This window comes from Dermochelys coriacea, chromosome 10, assembly GCF_009764565.3.
Source record: "Dermochelys coriacea isolate rDerCor1 chromosome 10, rDerCor1.pri.v4, whole genome shotgun sequence".
Lineage (NCBI taxonomy): Eukaryota > Metazoa > Chordata > Testudines > Dermochelyidae > Dermochelys > Dermochelys coriacea.
Genome location: NC_050077.1, coordinates 15067041 through 15081104, shown reverse-complemented (window position 1 = coordinate 15081104; position 14064 = coordinate 15067041). Strand labels below are relative to the sequence as shown.

At 42.7% G+C, this 14064-nt stretch overlaps 1 protein-coding gene across 13 annotated transcripts in view; it reads left to right on the top strand.

The window, feature by feature from the left end:
- LOC119862161 (transformation/transcription domain associated protein) overlaps positions 1–14064 on the top strand; it is a 159266-nt gene that overhangs the window by 91562 nt on the left and 53640 nt on the right. For all 13 annotated transcript variants that reach the window (XM_043493177.1, XM_038418305.2, XM_043493178.1 and 10 more), the window contains one exon: positions 3485–3676. In XM_043493177.1, the coding sequence (XP_043349112.1) occupies positions 3485–3676 (192 nt within the window). The remainder of the gene's footprint in view (positions 1–3484; positions 3677–14064) is intronic.

Genomic DNA, 14064 nt, shown 5'->3' with positions numbered 1-14064 from the left:
TAGCAAGCCTATTTAAAGAAGTGTTTTTTCAAGGCATTCAGAAGTCAGCAATATAGAGATTTTGACTGATTTTATACAACTAAATGGCTACTAGACTTTTTTTTTTTAAAGTGACTCCTCTGTGAAGACAAAGTGCAAAAGTAGTTAGATACTTTCACTTGAGACAAAACTTTGAGGAATTTTTAAACACTCTTTGTGTCCTAATATAAAAAGTGAAGTACATTGAAGCATGTACAAGAAATCACCCTTATTAGGCAACCTCTGGTCTTAAAGCTATATCCCTAAGGTTCCTAGTATATGCTAAATGCCACCTTTTATTATGAGTCCATCTGTGTTATGCAACAGATGGCTGGAGTTCCTTGTAAGGTTATTTAAAAATTTCAGGTTTCAGAGTAGCAGCCGTGTTAGTCTGTATTCGCAAAAAAAGAAAGGGAGTACTTTATAAATTTGTTAGTCTCTAAGGTGCCACAAGTACTCCTTTTCTTTTTTTAAAAAATTTCAGCGCATACAGACAGACCACTTGGAAAGAATTACAGAACTGATGTGGCTACACAAGTACATTTTTCTGGTATATTTGTACATATGCATTTCTATAATAATTATTGAACCCTTTTTGCTTTGAATTTGAAATACTGTTCACATATTTTATAGAAGTAAGTTGGAAGCCTTTTCTTTTTGAGAAAAAGAATTCTTTAATGCTAAGCAGATTTGTTTCGCTTAGGACTTTGCTGGTATGGAACATTAAGCCAGATGTTGTTCCCAGATCATCAAGGTGAGAAGCTAGTGCATTAAGTCATGAATAGAAAGGAGTTTGCTGGTCTACATCTCACACAGTCACTATATAGTGTGACTTGATTGTTTCTCTTTGCATAAGAGACCGGACAGGAATAGCAGATGTTATTTCATTTCAAGATTCAGTGGCATTGGGAGAGTCCCATGAAGAAGTTTGCACAGCACCTTCTTATCGCATATATGGATTTAGAAAAACAATTAGTCCCTCATTTCCATAAATAGAGACAAGTTGGGTGAGGTAATATCTTTTATTGGACTGACTTCTGATAGTGAGAGAGAAAGACAAGTTTTCAAGCTTGGATAAGACGACCTATGCATAAGCTCGAAAGCTTGTCTCTCTCACCAACAGAAGTTAGTCCAATAAAAGATATTACTTCACCCGCCTTGTCTCCATTATCTTGGGACAAACACTATTACAACAACACTGCATACGTACATAAATACTAATTCTGAAAAATCTGTTTAGTTTCTGAACCCAGCACACACTAACTAGAAATTATTTACTATCTGCAAATAGTTCATGCATGTAGTGACTTTATTTCTCTAAATGTCCAAATACTTACAAAAGATGAGCCTGTTTCTTCAAGTTGCTGAATATCCTTAACTCCAGTTGACTTCAGTATCTTGCAGGAGCAGTTTCCTGTATCCCAAATCCCTCCTTCATGGTGACTATTTATTCTTTCATGATAAATACACTGCATTATATGTTTGTTAATATATACAAAATCTATCTGAATATCTGAATATCATCAATTTTTGGGAAAAAAATATAGTTTCTCAATGTTTTCTTAGTGTAGAACACCTGTTAATTCTTCAGTAATTCTTTTTCCTCACTCAGCCATAGAAGATGGAGATGCAAAATTGAGCTTGTCAGGTTGTATCGGTGTGAGAAATTGAAATTTCTGGTGTTAACATTACTGATGACTAGAATTGAATATTTGGCTTAAATAGCAGTTTTGTCACTTAGTGATAAACAGTTATCTGTCCAAAAAGAGCAAATTATGGGTGTTCAATATAAATTAAAATTACATATTTGTTTTTTGTTGCTATTTTAAAATCAATAATGTATTCCGTCCTATTCAAGTATGCACAAATTCTTGAATAATTACACAGAACTTCTAAGAACACTTTTGAGATAAGCTTTCTACAGCTACAAAATAACAAAAATGTTGTACAGTAGATTTTAAGCCTTGTGTTGTAGCTGAGTGAATTGATCATGTCTGACAGGTTCTACTTCTGATGGCTTTCAGTTTAAGTAGAAGTGACAACCACCAGCAACTGCAGATATGTTTTAGCTGGAGGTGTGTGAATGAGATATTTTCAGTAAGGGGGCATTTACTAATGAACTAAAGAGAATAAACTGAAGCTATAAATTGAATTTCTGTGGCTTTAGACAGATCCATGTAATAGTGTCAGGAAACATGTATTAATAAATAGGTGGATGTGAAAAAATAATTACTTGTCTGCTGATAGACTTACTGGTTTCATTTTATTGATAGTCTTTTATGCTGATGTTTCTGAATCTGACTTTGAATAGCTTATATTAATGTATTATTTTATGCAATTTCACTCTTGAGCCATAGGGAGCAATCAGAAAAGATGGCAGCTATATATCAGTTTTCCTAAATCTTTGTGAAACCGTTTTAATAATCTACCTATTAAAGTTGAGGTATTAAAATAACAAGTGGCCCTTGATATAGGACCCAAGACTCATTTCCATTTGCTCACATTGCCGTTGTGTTTAATGATCCAGCGTATCATGTAATAAAAAAAAAAAAAAAAACTATTTTCATTCTATAAGTGTAGGGTTGCTACCTGACGGTTTCTCTTTACAATCTCTTTACAATCAGTCTTAAAAGCTAGTTGAAGATAAACTGAATCAACATTTAAAGTATTTGATACATTACTTTAGCAAATGAAAGTGATTCCTTTGATATTTTTAAGCTAATGAAAAAGAACAAAGCCAATGTAGCTGGAATTTCTATGCAGTACATGAATACAAAGGGGGGCTGACTGGGAGCATTGAGTGTTCAAGGTATACAGAATCAGGCCTTTACTCTCTGGTCTGAATGCTAATGAGAGTTTGCAAATATTTGTGAGCTAATTTAAATACTCTTTAGTCAGATCTTCTCAAATGTGTGCAATAATCAACCTTTCAGTGCATTTGTTGCAAAACATTTACATACTATGTAAATTGTGCTTTGATTCTTCTAGATGTCCTATTTCTGCCACTCCTGTGTCTCAGGAAGACTCTGAAAATAGTTTAATATTTATTTCTCGGTCATTTTAAGTAACAGTCACTTTTTGACTGAGTCCCTGATGCAGATACTGTTTTGACATAAACATATAATTAGTGCTAAATCATTTTAAAAAATTGTCAACTACTTATTCTCCTAAAAACTTTATGATGTACAGGACCAGCTAGGCAGTCTATTATCTGTGCATGTAAGGTCAATTTATGTTGCTGAGAAGACATGAATATCAACAGGTGAACAGAAAATCCCACAGATTAGAGATTTTAGTTTCAGGAAAAACTACTTAAAGCATTCTCTTTCAGAAACTGGAATTTCTAGAAATTAATCAGTTACAAAAAAATCAAGTCGTATGTCCATTTAAGGTTTTTTTGCTTTCAGATTTTCTTGTGTTTATGCAAAAGAGGTGTTTCAGAGCTAACTTTCTGTTTTACCATTAGGTGGAGCTGAGTTGTCCAAAAGAGATGGCATGGAAAGTCAACATGTACAGAGGATATCTAGCAATCTGCCATCCTGAAGAACAACAGCTTAACTTCATTGAGCGCTTGGTAGAAATGGCCAGCAGTTTAGCCATTCGAGAATGGCGAAGGCTCCCTCATGTCGTGTCACATGTTCACACTCCCCTTCTGCAGGTGAGATTAAGAACATAAGAACAGCCATACTGGGTCAGACCCATGGTACATCTAGCCTAGTATCCTGTCTTCTGACAGTGGCCAATGCCAAGTGCTTCAGAGGGAATGAATAGAACATGTAATCATTGAGTGATCCATCCCCTGTCCTCCATTTCCAGCGTCTGGCAGTCAGAGGCTAGGGACACGAGGAGCCAGGAGTTGCATCCCTGACCATATTTGCTAATATCCATTGATGGACCTGTTCTCTGTGAACATATCTAATACTTTTTTGAACCTCGGTGAGGTTTATGCCTTCACAGCATCTCTCTGGCAACAAGTTCCATACGTTGACTGTGCATTGTGTGAAGAAGTACTTTTTGTTTGTTTTTTCATTGGGTGACCCTGGTTCTTGTGTTATGCGAAGGAGTAAATACATACTTCATTATTCACTTTCTCCACACCATTCATATTTTATAGACCTGAATTATATCCCCCGTTTGTAGTCTCTTTTCTCCAAATTGATTGATCCCAGGCTTTTTACTCCCTCTTCATATGGAAACTGTTCCTTCTTTGAGTAGTGTGCCTGTGGGTGCTTCGCTGTAGGTGTTTGAGTCCCTACACTTCTGATCGGAGAACTTTGGTAGCAGTGTCTGTTAAGCCTGCACATACGCTGTCTCTCTTTGTGCTGTGCCACAAGGAGGCTAGCCAAGGCATGTGGGCTAACAGTCATCAGTTCCTTCTGAACCGCCCCTGGCTAGAGACGGAGCCCTTAGCTGTCCATTAGTGGATCATTAACTCTACTTTTCCATTGTTAATCTTTAGCTTTTAGAAACCCTTAGCCTTTTTTTGACTTTTATTTGGCCATCTTAAAAACCAACCAAAGAAAAAAACTGCAACAAAATGAAGAAAGAAAACACTTTGTTCTTGTGTCAGCCTCTGGTGGAGGGAGACCCTTGGACAAGAGTATGCCCAGCTCTCCAGGTTTCAAGAAATGTCGCACTTGCAGCGAGGTGATCCTGGTCCTGGACAAGCACTCCTAGTGCATTCACTGCCTCAACGAGGGCCATATCCAACAAAAGCATTCCCTCTGCCAGTAGCTGAGCCTGAGATCCAGTAAGGACAGAGAGCTCCACCGGAAAATCATCTTTATGGAGGTGACTTTCCAACCCCATCCATCCAGCAAGCATGAGTCTTCCCCTCAACCTTCGAGTTTGAAGAATAGTGGATTGAAGAAACGGTCCGGGGGCTCCTCTTACAAGTTAAAGAAGAGAGCGAGAAGTTAAAAGCGATAGCTAAATAGCTAAAAGCGATCACCATCTCGCTCGGTATCCTCGGCACTCCCAGCACTGTGATTGTCCTGCACCTATGCCTTACAGTTTCAAATCACCAATTACCAGGCGTTCATGGTGAAATATGACTACCCAAATTACAAGACTTCATTAATAAACTGACTGAGAGCTCCAGGAATTCCTTCAAGGCCATCATTCAGGAAGGGCAACTGCTTGCAAAAAACCTCTCTGGTTTTCCGAAAGGGGTGTAGACAGGGTGGAGGACCTCTCCTTTGAAGGGGTGAAATGCTTTGCTGAGAAAACCGATGCCTCTCTCCATTCCTTGAAGGATTCAAGGCCTGCTCTCAAGTCCTGGGAATCTATGCACTTGGGTAAAAGAGTCACTTTAGCCCTTGTTCTTCCCAGTTCCCATCGCAATGGCACTATGAGCCCTAGACGAAAAAGGGTAAGTTCTTGAAACGAAAGCCTTCAGCTTCCGAGCCATTGACCAAACCACCTGCCCCTAAGCATCACTTTTGATGGGTAGGTCGAGGTGCCACGAGACCACTCTCCACTACTACCTGTGACCATGCACCCATTTGGCCACCATTTGGCAGTGTTCCACAGTGCCTGGGAGCACATAACATCAGACAGATGGGTCCTAGAGATCATCAGATGTAGATATTCCATCCATTTCACCTCCCTATCCCCTCCAAAACACCCTTCTCTGTCCCTCTTCAGTGTCCCTTCTCATGAGTCTGCTGTGGCAGGAGATAGGTTGACTGCTGCAGTTAGAAGCCATAGAACCAGTACCTCAGCATCTGCGAGGAAGAGGTTCTATTCTGGTTACTTCCTAAAACCCAAAAGAAAGGGTGGTTATAGACCCATCCTGGACCTCAGAACTCTCAACAAGTTCATCAAAACTCAGAAGTTCAAGATGGTCACACTATTGACGATCATTCTGTTACTGGAACAGGGAGACTGGTTTTCGGTCCTCAACCTACAAGATGCCTACTTTCACCTCTCAATACTACTGGCTCACAGACATTTCTTCAGGTTCACTCTAGGGCACGAGTACTACCGATACAGGGTCCTCCCCTTTTGGACTTTCATCGGCCCTGAGAATATTTTCAAAATTCTCTGAGTGGTGGCTGCCCATCTACTATCTAAGGGATAATGATCTACCCTTACCTGGACAATTGTCTCCTCAGAGCCTGGTTGCTTCAGTAGGCTCATCACGCCACCCAAGACATGAGAAGCTTGTTCACGGAGCTGAGCCTGCAGATCAGTTCCCAGAAGTCGACCCTCACACCAGTGCAACGCCTAAAATTCATACGCCAAAGCCTTCATACCTCAGGACAGGTTTCTATCCAAGGTATCACTTATAGACATGGCTCAGTGCAGCCCTCAAGGGCCAGCCAGAATCTGCCTCCAGCTCCTGGAGCATATGACTGCTGGCACGGTGGTGATTCCACACGGCAGACTTCACATGCGATGCCTACAGCTATGGTTCGGCTCGGTTTACAGACCAAACAAGGACAGTGTGGACAAATCCTTGAAGTGGTAGAAGAACCTGGCCAATGCATGCAAAAGGGGTCCTCTTCTTACAGGCTCCACCTTCATCACTCCTTACCATAGAGGCATCCCTCATAGGATGGGGTACGCATCTAAATGGTCTAAATGCTTGCCTGTGGAGATCTCCCTGCGCACATCAATCTCCTCGAGTTGAGAGTGGTCAGGAATGCCTGTGCCAGTTTTCTCCTGGTGATAACAGAATCGCATATAAAGGTCCCGACGGACAACATAGCCTGCATGTATTATGTCAACCACCAGGGGTGAGCCAGATCGACCTCTCTATGCACAGAGGCAGTGAAACTGTGGAACTGGTGCATCTCTCACAACATCACCTTATCCATGGCTTACCTCCCGGGTATACAGAACGAAGTAGTGGACAATCCCTTCCCACATGACCACGAGTGGGAGTTGCACCCGTGAGTACTTTTCGACTTGTTTGCACTGTGGGGAACACCGTCCACAGATATGTTCATCTACCTGAGGCAGGTTATGATGTACCCACCCATCTCCCTTCCAGCCACTCTGCACCTTCTCTCTCAGGACAAAGGTCCTATTTACCTGCAGAAATGATCCAGGTTCCAGATTTGGTGCACATCTCAACAAATCTCTCCAGTGTCAGCAACTCTTCCTCATAGTCTGGAATATGCCTTGACCCTTAACCTCAATTTTATCCCTGAGCGCTTTCAGGGTCCACCTAGCAGCTATTACAGCAGTTCATCAACCTGTAGAGGGGTACTCAGTACTTCCGCAGCCAGCCACTAAAAGGTTCCTTAAGGAAATAAGAAACCTTTAACCTCTACTTCCTACCGTGTTGTTGGATCTAAACCTACTGCTGAAAGGGCTGACTAGGCCTCCCTTCGAACCTATGGCCACCTGTTCACTAGCATATCTATCGATAAAAATGATATTTCTGGTTGCAATTACCTTGACTAGAAGAATATGGAAATAGCAGCTCTCATAGCGCATCCCTGTACACAGTATTCTTCCCTTTCAAGGTTACACTTAAGCTGCATCCAAGGTTCATCCCTAAAGTGACCACCTTATTTCACCTGAATTCAGTCTAATTCACCTTCACGTCTTCTGCCCAAAGCCTCACCGAGACAATAGGGAGGCAATACTGCATACCCTAGACCAATGGTTCTCAACCTGTTTTCCACTGTGAGCCACATATGCGGCTCTCTGTGTTATGTGGGCCGCATCCACACAATATATATAATAGAGCTGAAAGCGACCTTGAAAGGTCAGAATCCAGTCCCCTGCTTTCACAGCCGGACCAAGTACTGTCCCTTATTTTTGCCCCAGATCCCTAACTGGCCCCCTCACATTGACTGAACTCACAACCCTAGGTTTGGCAGGCCAATGGTCAAACCACTGAGCTATCCGTCCCCCATATACTACCTGTATGGCCCTCAGGACTGCAGCTATGTGCTGATTGCCTAGGTGTTAGGAGAGCTCTTGCATCCTACCTAAATAGGACAAAGGCCTTCAAGAAGTCCCCTAAACTATTTCTCTCTACGGTGGAAAGATCTAAGGGCTCAGCTATATCAGCCCCAATACTATCCAAATGGTTCTCAAATTGCATCAGACAGTGTTACCAAATTCATAACATGACCCCTCCAGACTCAATCTGTACACATTTCGTGAGATCAATCTCATTTGTCTCCTTCCTCAAGGATGTCCCCATCTCCGAGATTTGCAGAGCAGCGACGCAGGCGTCAGTCCACACCTTTGCAGAACATTATGTGATCACTAGGGACTCTGCCTCTGATGCCAACTGAAAACTGACCATTTATTCCTACCCTTTGTTTCTGATCCATTTGGTGCACATCCCAACAAACCTCTCCAGTGTCAGCAACTCTTCCTCATAGTCTGGACCTTCCCTCTTATCCCATGACTGCTTAAAATCCCTTCATTACAAAATGATTTTTCCAGTAACAAGTTTCAGTATTTTAGTAATCATAAGAAAAAGGTTTTGATGAAACATAGTTGATATTTCTTGGAGGTCAGGAAGGGCCAGGGGAAGATTCTCAAGTAATTTTATAGCAAGAAAGAGTTCTTTTGTTACACGATACTCATAACTGAAAGGTTATTCCTGGTGATATTTTTAAATTAAAATTGCAACATTTATATTTTGGTTGGAATTCCTTTATAAAGGTTAGTGTTACCATGGGAGGTAAACTAAGCTTTGAAAAAGTTGGCCTTGTGGCTCAGCCTTTTCTTTTAAGGGACTTTGAACCAGCTTATAAGTCATTGGAAGGGCTCCCATGCAGTTCAGTGGCCTTTGGAATCAGGCCCATTGTGAGGATGTTATGCTATTGCTTTATCATAACACCTGTGGAAATGTAGAATGGATCTGTAAAATGATTTTCTTTTCTGTTCAACACATTGTACATACAGTACAGGCTTCAGAAGCCTCAAATCTATAGGTTACTTTGAGTCTTAGCTAGACTTACTCAGCCAAGCTAACTGTTTTGAAGTCAGTTCCATTAAAAGAAAAATGTGTGTTCAGGAATGCTGGCATTGCTATCATAGGAGTAGAGTTCTGAACACTAAAGTTATGTCTACACAGTAGTAAAATACCCGCAGCTGGCCCTTGTTAGGTGACTTTGGCTCTCTGTGGAAATTGCTTTTAGACGTCTGGACTTGGGCTGGAGCCCAGTCTCTGGGACCCTCTCCTCTCCTCTCACCCTGTCTACTCTGCAGTTTTATAGCTCTGCAGCCTGAGCTGTATGAGCCTGAATCAGCTGACTCAGGCTAGCCACAACCTTTATTGCAGTGTAGACATCCCCTTGGCTCAAGGCTTCGGGTCAAAGAAGAACTTGTTTTCTAAAATTCTGGCATTAGTGAAAGGTTGTCTTTTCCAAAGCGTAATAGTGCTCAGCTGAAAACTACTGCAGACTCTGGGCACCTAAAGCTTGATGAGCATGTGTAGTCTGTTGAAATGAAAAAGGAAAAGGTTCTAAATTGTAACTTTTTAACCAGCACTAGGGACTCCCCTCTGTGCAGAAACCAAAAGCAAGACTTGTCTCAGAGGCTGGTTTTTCATGCCCCTTTGTACATCTCCTGTAGATTCCCTCTTGTAAAGTGACTCTCTGTCCACCCAGACATATCATACAGTTAGGAGAGTAGGTGCCTTCTCACTCCATTGCAGCCTTCCTTCCTCTTCCCCTCCTTTCCTGCAGGATCTGACAATGAAAATCAGGATCAGAACACTGAGGAAGGGTTCTTTCCACCAGACTTTTTGGAAGACTATGTAGGGAAATAATTGCGAAATAACTACTACTTCTGTAGGCAGAATGTATTTCTTCTCACTGTAGCGAGGCGACGACTCACTGGTGCGGCCACCGCCTGCTGATCATCTTGGGATTTAGCTCTTTCCAGCCCGGAGTGCCCTCTGCAGGCCAGTGTTAGTAGGCTGGAGCTTCCCAGCTCCTCTTGCCTTCCCCAGCACTACTCTACTCAAGTACCCTGCTCAGCTCCCAGGCAACCAGGTCCTTCTCTCTTTACGGCTAGAGAGAGACTGCCCCAGCTGCTGGTTCACAGCCCTTTTATAGGGCCAGCTGTCTCCTAATTGAGCATGGCCCCAGCTGTGGCTGCCTTCCCAATCAGCCTTTTCTTATTGGCTCTCAGCCCTCTCCAAGGGCTGACTTTTAACCCTTTCAGGGCCGGAGCGGGGTGACTCCCCCGCTACACTCACCAGTATGGTTGATTCAGATCCACTGGGTGTGCATGGTGATCAACAAGAATAGTGCTGCCTACTTACTTCATGCTTCGTACTTGAAACTCCTTTTTGGTGACGTGCATGAAAGGGAGCAGGAGGCACCAGCTCACATTCTAGTTTACTAGCTCTATGATGTGCCTGGATGAACTGGGACTTCCCATTCAAAGATGAATCCTTCAGAGAATTTCCCCTGATGCTGCAGAGGAGGGGAAAGAAGGGCAGATGGAAGACCCCTGTATTTGAGAGCATGTCTACACTACAGCCACTAGAATGGGACAACTCTAGCAGTGTAGTGTAGATGCGCTGACAATGGTTACATCAATTTATCCCTTGTGCTGATGTAAGGGGGGGGAGGCTCATGTAGGTGCCATCCCATCGTGTATCCTGGAGTCTAAGGTGCATGCTTGTATCCTGCACAAAGGTGCTCTCAGCTGTTCCCCAGATACAGTATACAGTGGATAATGCCAGCAGCATGAAAGGTAGAACAATCCCACTTCAGACTGGGTATCACAATATTCCAGGTCTTGGGAGTAAGTTGCCTTTACTGCAGAGAAAAAAAGTCAGCTACACCCTGCTGGATAAAATGAAGCATGGAGCTGGAGGCAGACTGCCCCTGAAATGGGGTGTTTCTGGACCTAGGCATTGGAGCATTCCACTGACTTTTGTGCAGAGAGAGAGAAGTGAGGAGCAATTCATTAATTCCGGGCTTCAGGAACCTCCAGCAGGAAAATAAAAAACTAATTCAATACTATCTACATCAACTGACATAACTCTTCTGGCAAATGTCAAGATGTCATTTAAAAGTAGGAAGAAAACGTTTATAGCATAAGACTTTCCTACTTTTTTGTGGAACTGCAGTACACTGTACCTAGCATGTGCGTAATTTCTTAAAACTATCTCATGTATGCGTGCTAATCCTTGACTTCTGTGTACAGAAACAAGTACTGTTTCAACTGGAAAACCAAGCATATAGCACACAGAGACTTGGCCATAACTGTCATTTCTGTGCTGTTTTGCTACTTAGTACATACTATCTTTTTTATCTTTTCTATTTCCTATTTCTAGATTAGACCTGAACTCACTGCCAACTCTTGAATCATTTTTAACAGAAGTTATTTTGACTTCAGAAGCAGGCATGCGATTATCTGCATTTCTGCAAACAAAGTGTACTTTCTTTGGAATAATAGAAGTAAAAAGCTGTTTTTTCCTCCATTGTTAAACAGGACCTCAAGCTTGGGTGTTTGTTTAAAAGCTCAGTGTTTAAAATTTGTTAAAGTCCTTTTTCTTGTCATCTTTAATGACCTTCTCCAGAACCTGCTGCAGGGTTTGACAGAACTTAGGGCTAGAGTTTCTGGGGTGTATGTGATGTGGAGTGTGGAGCTGTTTTGTTTTGTTTTGTTTCCTTATGTAAACCTAGTTTTATTGGTATTTCAGATTATGAAGAACTACAGTCATTGTTTAAAACCAGTATTTTTAATCTTTCTCCTTGGCATACACCTTACTCAAAAATAAGATCCACATGAAAAATTAGGGGAAAGAGTTTCTTCTTCTTCTTCTTCTTAGAGTGATTGCTCATGTGTATTCCACAATAGGTGTGCGTGCTCGTCACATGCACCGGTGCCGGAAATTTTTCCCCTATCAGTACCCGTAGGGGGGAGCACCCTCCCCCCCCATACCCCTGGAGCAGCACCTGTCTGGCATGGTATAAGGGGGGCTGTGCTCCCCCCACCATCATTCCTCCTTGCTGCCAGTGAAGGTGCGTCGGAAGTGCTCAGCTCCAGCTTTGCTGCAGCTTGTCCCCAGAACTCTTCGTTTGTTCAGTAGTACCTGTATTCAGTTAGCTAATTCAGTTAGTTTAGTTAGTCATTGAGCCTGGGCTGGGGCATGACCCGCACCCCAGGCTTTATAGATTCATAGATTCATAGATACTAAGGTCAGAAGGGACCACTCTGATCATCTAGTCCGACCTCCCGCACAGCGCAGGCCACAGAATGTCACCCACCACTCCTATGAAAAACCTCACCCATGTCTGAGCTATTGAAGTCCTCAAATCATGGTTCAAAACTTCAAGGAGCAGAGAAGCCTCCCTCCAGTCAACCATGCCCCATGCTACAGAGGAAGGCGAAAAACCTCCAGGGCCTCTCCAATCTGCCCTGGAGGAAAATTCCTTCCCGACCCCGAATATGGCAATCAGCTAAACCCTGAGCATATGGGCAAGATTCACCAGCCAGATACCCAGGAAAGAATTTTCTATAGTAACTCAGATCCCATCCATCTAATATCCCATCTCAGGGGATTTGGCCTATTTACCCTGAATATTTAAAGATCAGTTACTTACCAAAATCCCATTATCCCATCATACCATCTCCTCCATAAACTTATCGAGTAGAATCTTAAAACCAGATAGATCTTTTGCCCCCACTGCTTCCCTTGGAAGGTTATTCCAAAACTTCACTCCTCTGATGGTTAAAAACCTTCATCTGATTTCAAGTCTAAACTTCCTGGTGGCCAGTTTATACCCATTTGTTCTTGTGTCCACATTGGTGCTGAGCTTAAATAATTCCTCTCCCTCTCCTATATTTATCCCTCTGATATATTTATAGAGAGCAATCATATCTCCCCTCAACCTTCTTTTAGTTAGGCTAAACAAGCCAAGCTCCTTAAGTCTCCTTTCATAAGACAAGTTTTCCATTCCTCGGATCATCCTAGTAGCCCTTCTCTGTACCTGCTCCAGTTTGAATTCATCCTTTTTAAACATGGGAGACCAGAACTGCACACAGTATTCTAGGTGAGGTCTCACCAGTGCCTTGTATAACGGTACTAAAACCTCCTTATCCCTACTGGAAATGCCTCTCCTGATGCATCCCAAAACCGCATTCGCTTTTTTCACAGCCATATCACATTGGCAGCTCATAGTCATCCTATGATCAACCAATACTCCAAGGTCCTTCTCCTCTTCCGTTACTTCTAATTGATGCGTCCCCAGCTTATAACTAAAATTCTTGTTATTAATCCCTAAATGCATAACCTTACACTTCTCACTATTAAATTTCATCCTATTACTATTACTCCAGTTTACAAGGTCATCCAGATCCTCCTGTATAATATCCCGATCCTTCTCCGAATTTGCAATACCTCCCAGCTTTGTATCATCTGCAAACTTTATTAGCACACTCCCACTTTTTGTGCCAAGGTCAGTAACAAAAAGATTAAATAAGATTGGTCCCAAAACCGATCCCTGAGGAACTCCACTGGTAACCTCCCTCCAACCTGACAATTTGCCTTTCAGTAGGACCCGTTGCAGTCTCCCCTTTAACCAATTCCTTATCCACCTTCTGATGTTCATATTGATCCCCATCTTCTCCAATTTAACTAATAATTCCCCATGTGGCACGGTATCAAATGCCTTACTGAAATCTAGGTAAATTAGATCCACAAGTCGTGGCAAGTCGTGCAGCTCTTGTAGGCGCTCTATGCCAAAGAGTGACCCGTATGCGGATTGTCTGCGCTGCTTGGGAGAAACCCATATCAGCGAAAGGTGAAAGATCTGCAAGTCTTTCAAGCCCTGGACTAAAAAAGAAAGGGAAATTAGGCTCCGGGCCATCCTGATGGAGTCGGCGCTAGCCCCGACCCTGGCATGACGCTCCGAACCAGTACCCGGCACCGCGGCATTGGTACGCGGAGGCCCTCCGGTACCATTGTCCAGTCGGCACCGCTCCCCGTCAACAGGGCATGCCAAGAGGACCAGAAAGACTCCCGCTTCGCAACGGCACCGAGGGAAGTCTGGGACAGAGGTTAGGCCCATGTCAGGTAGTTCTCGATCCACATCGGTCCCTAGGCCTTTG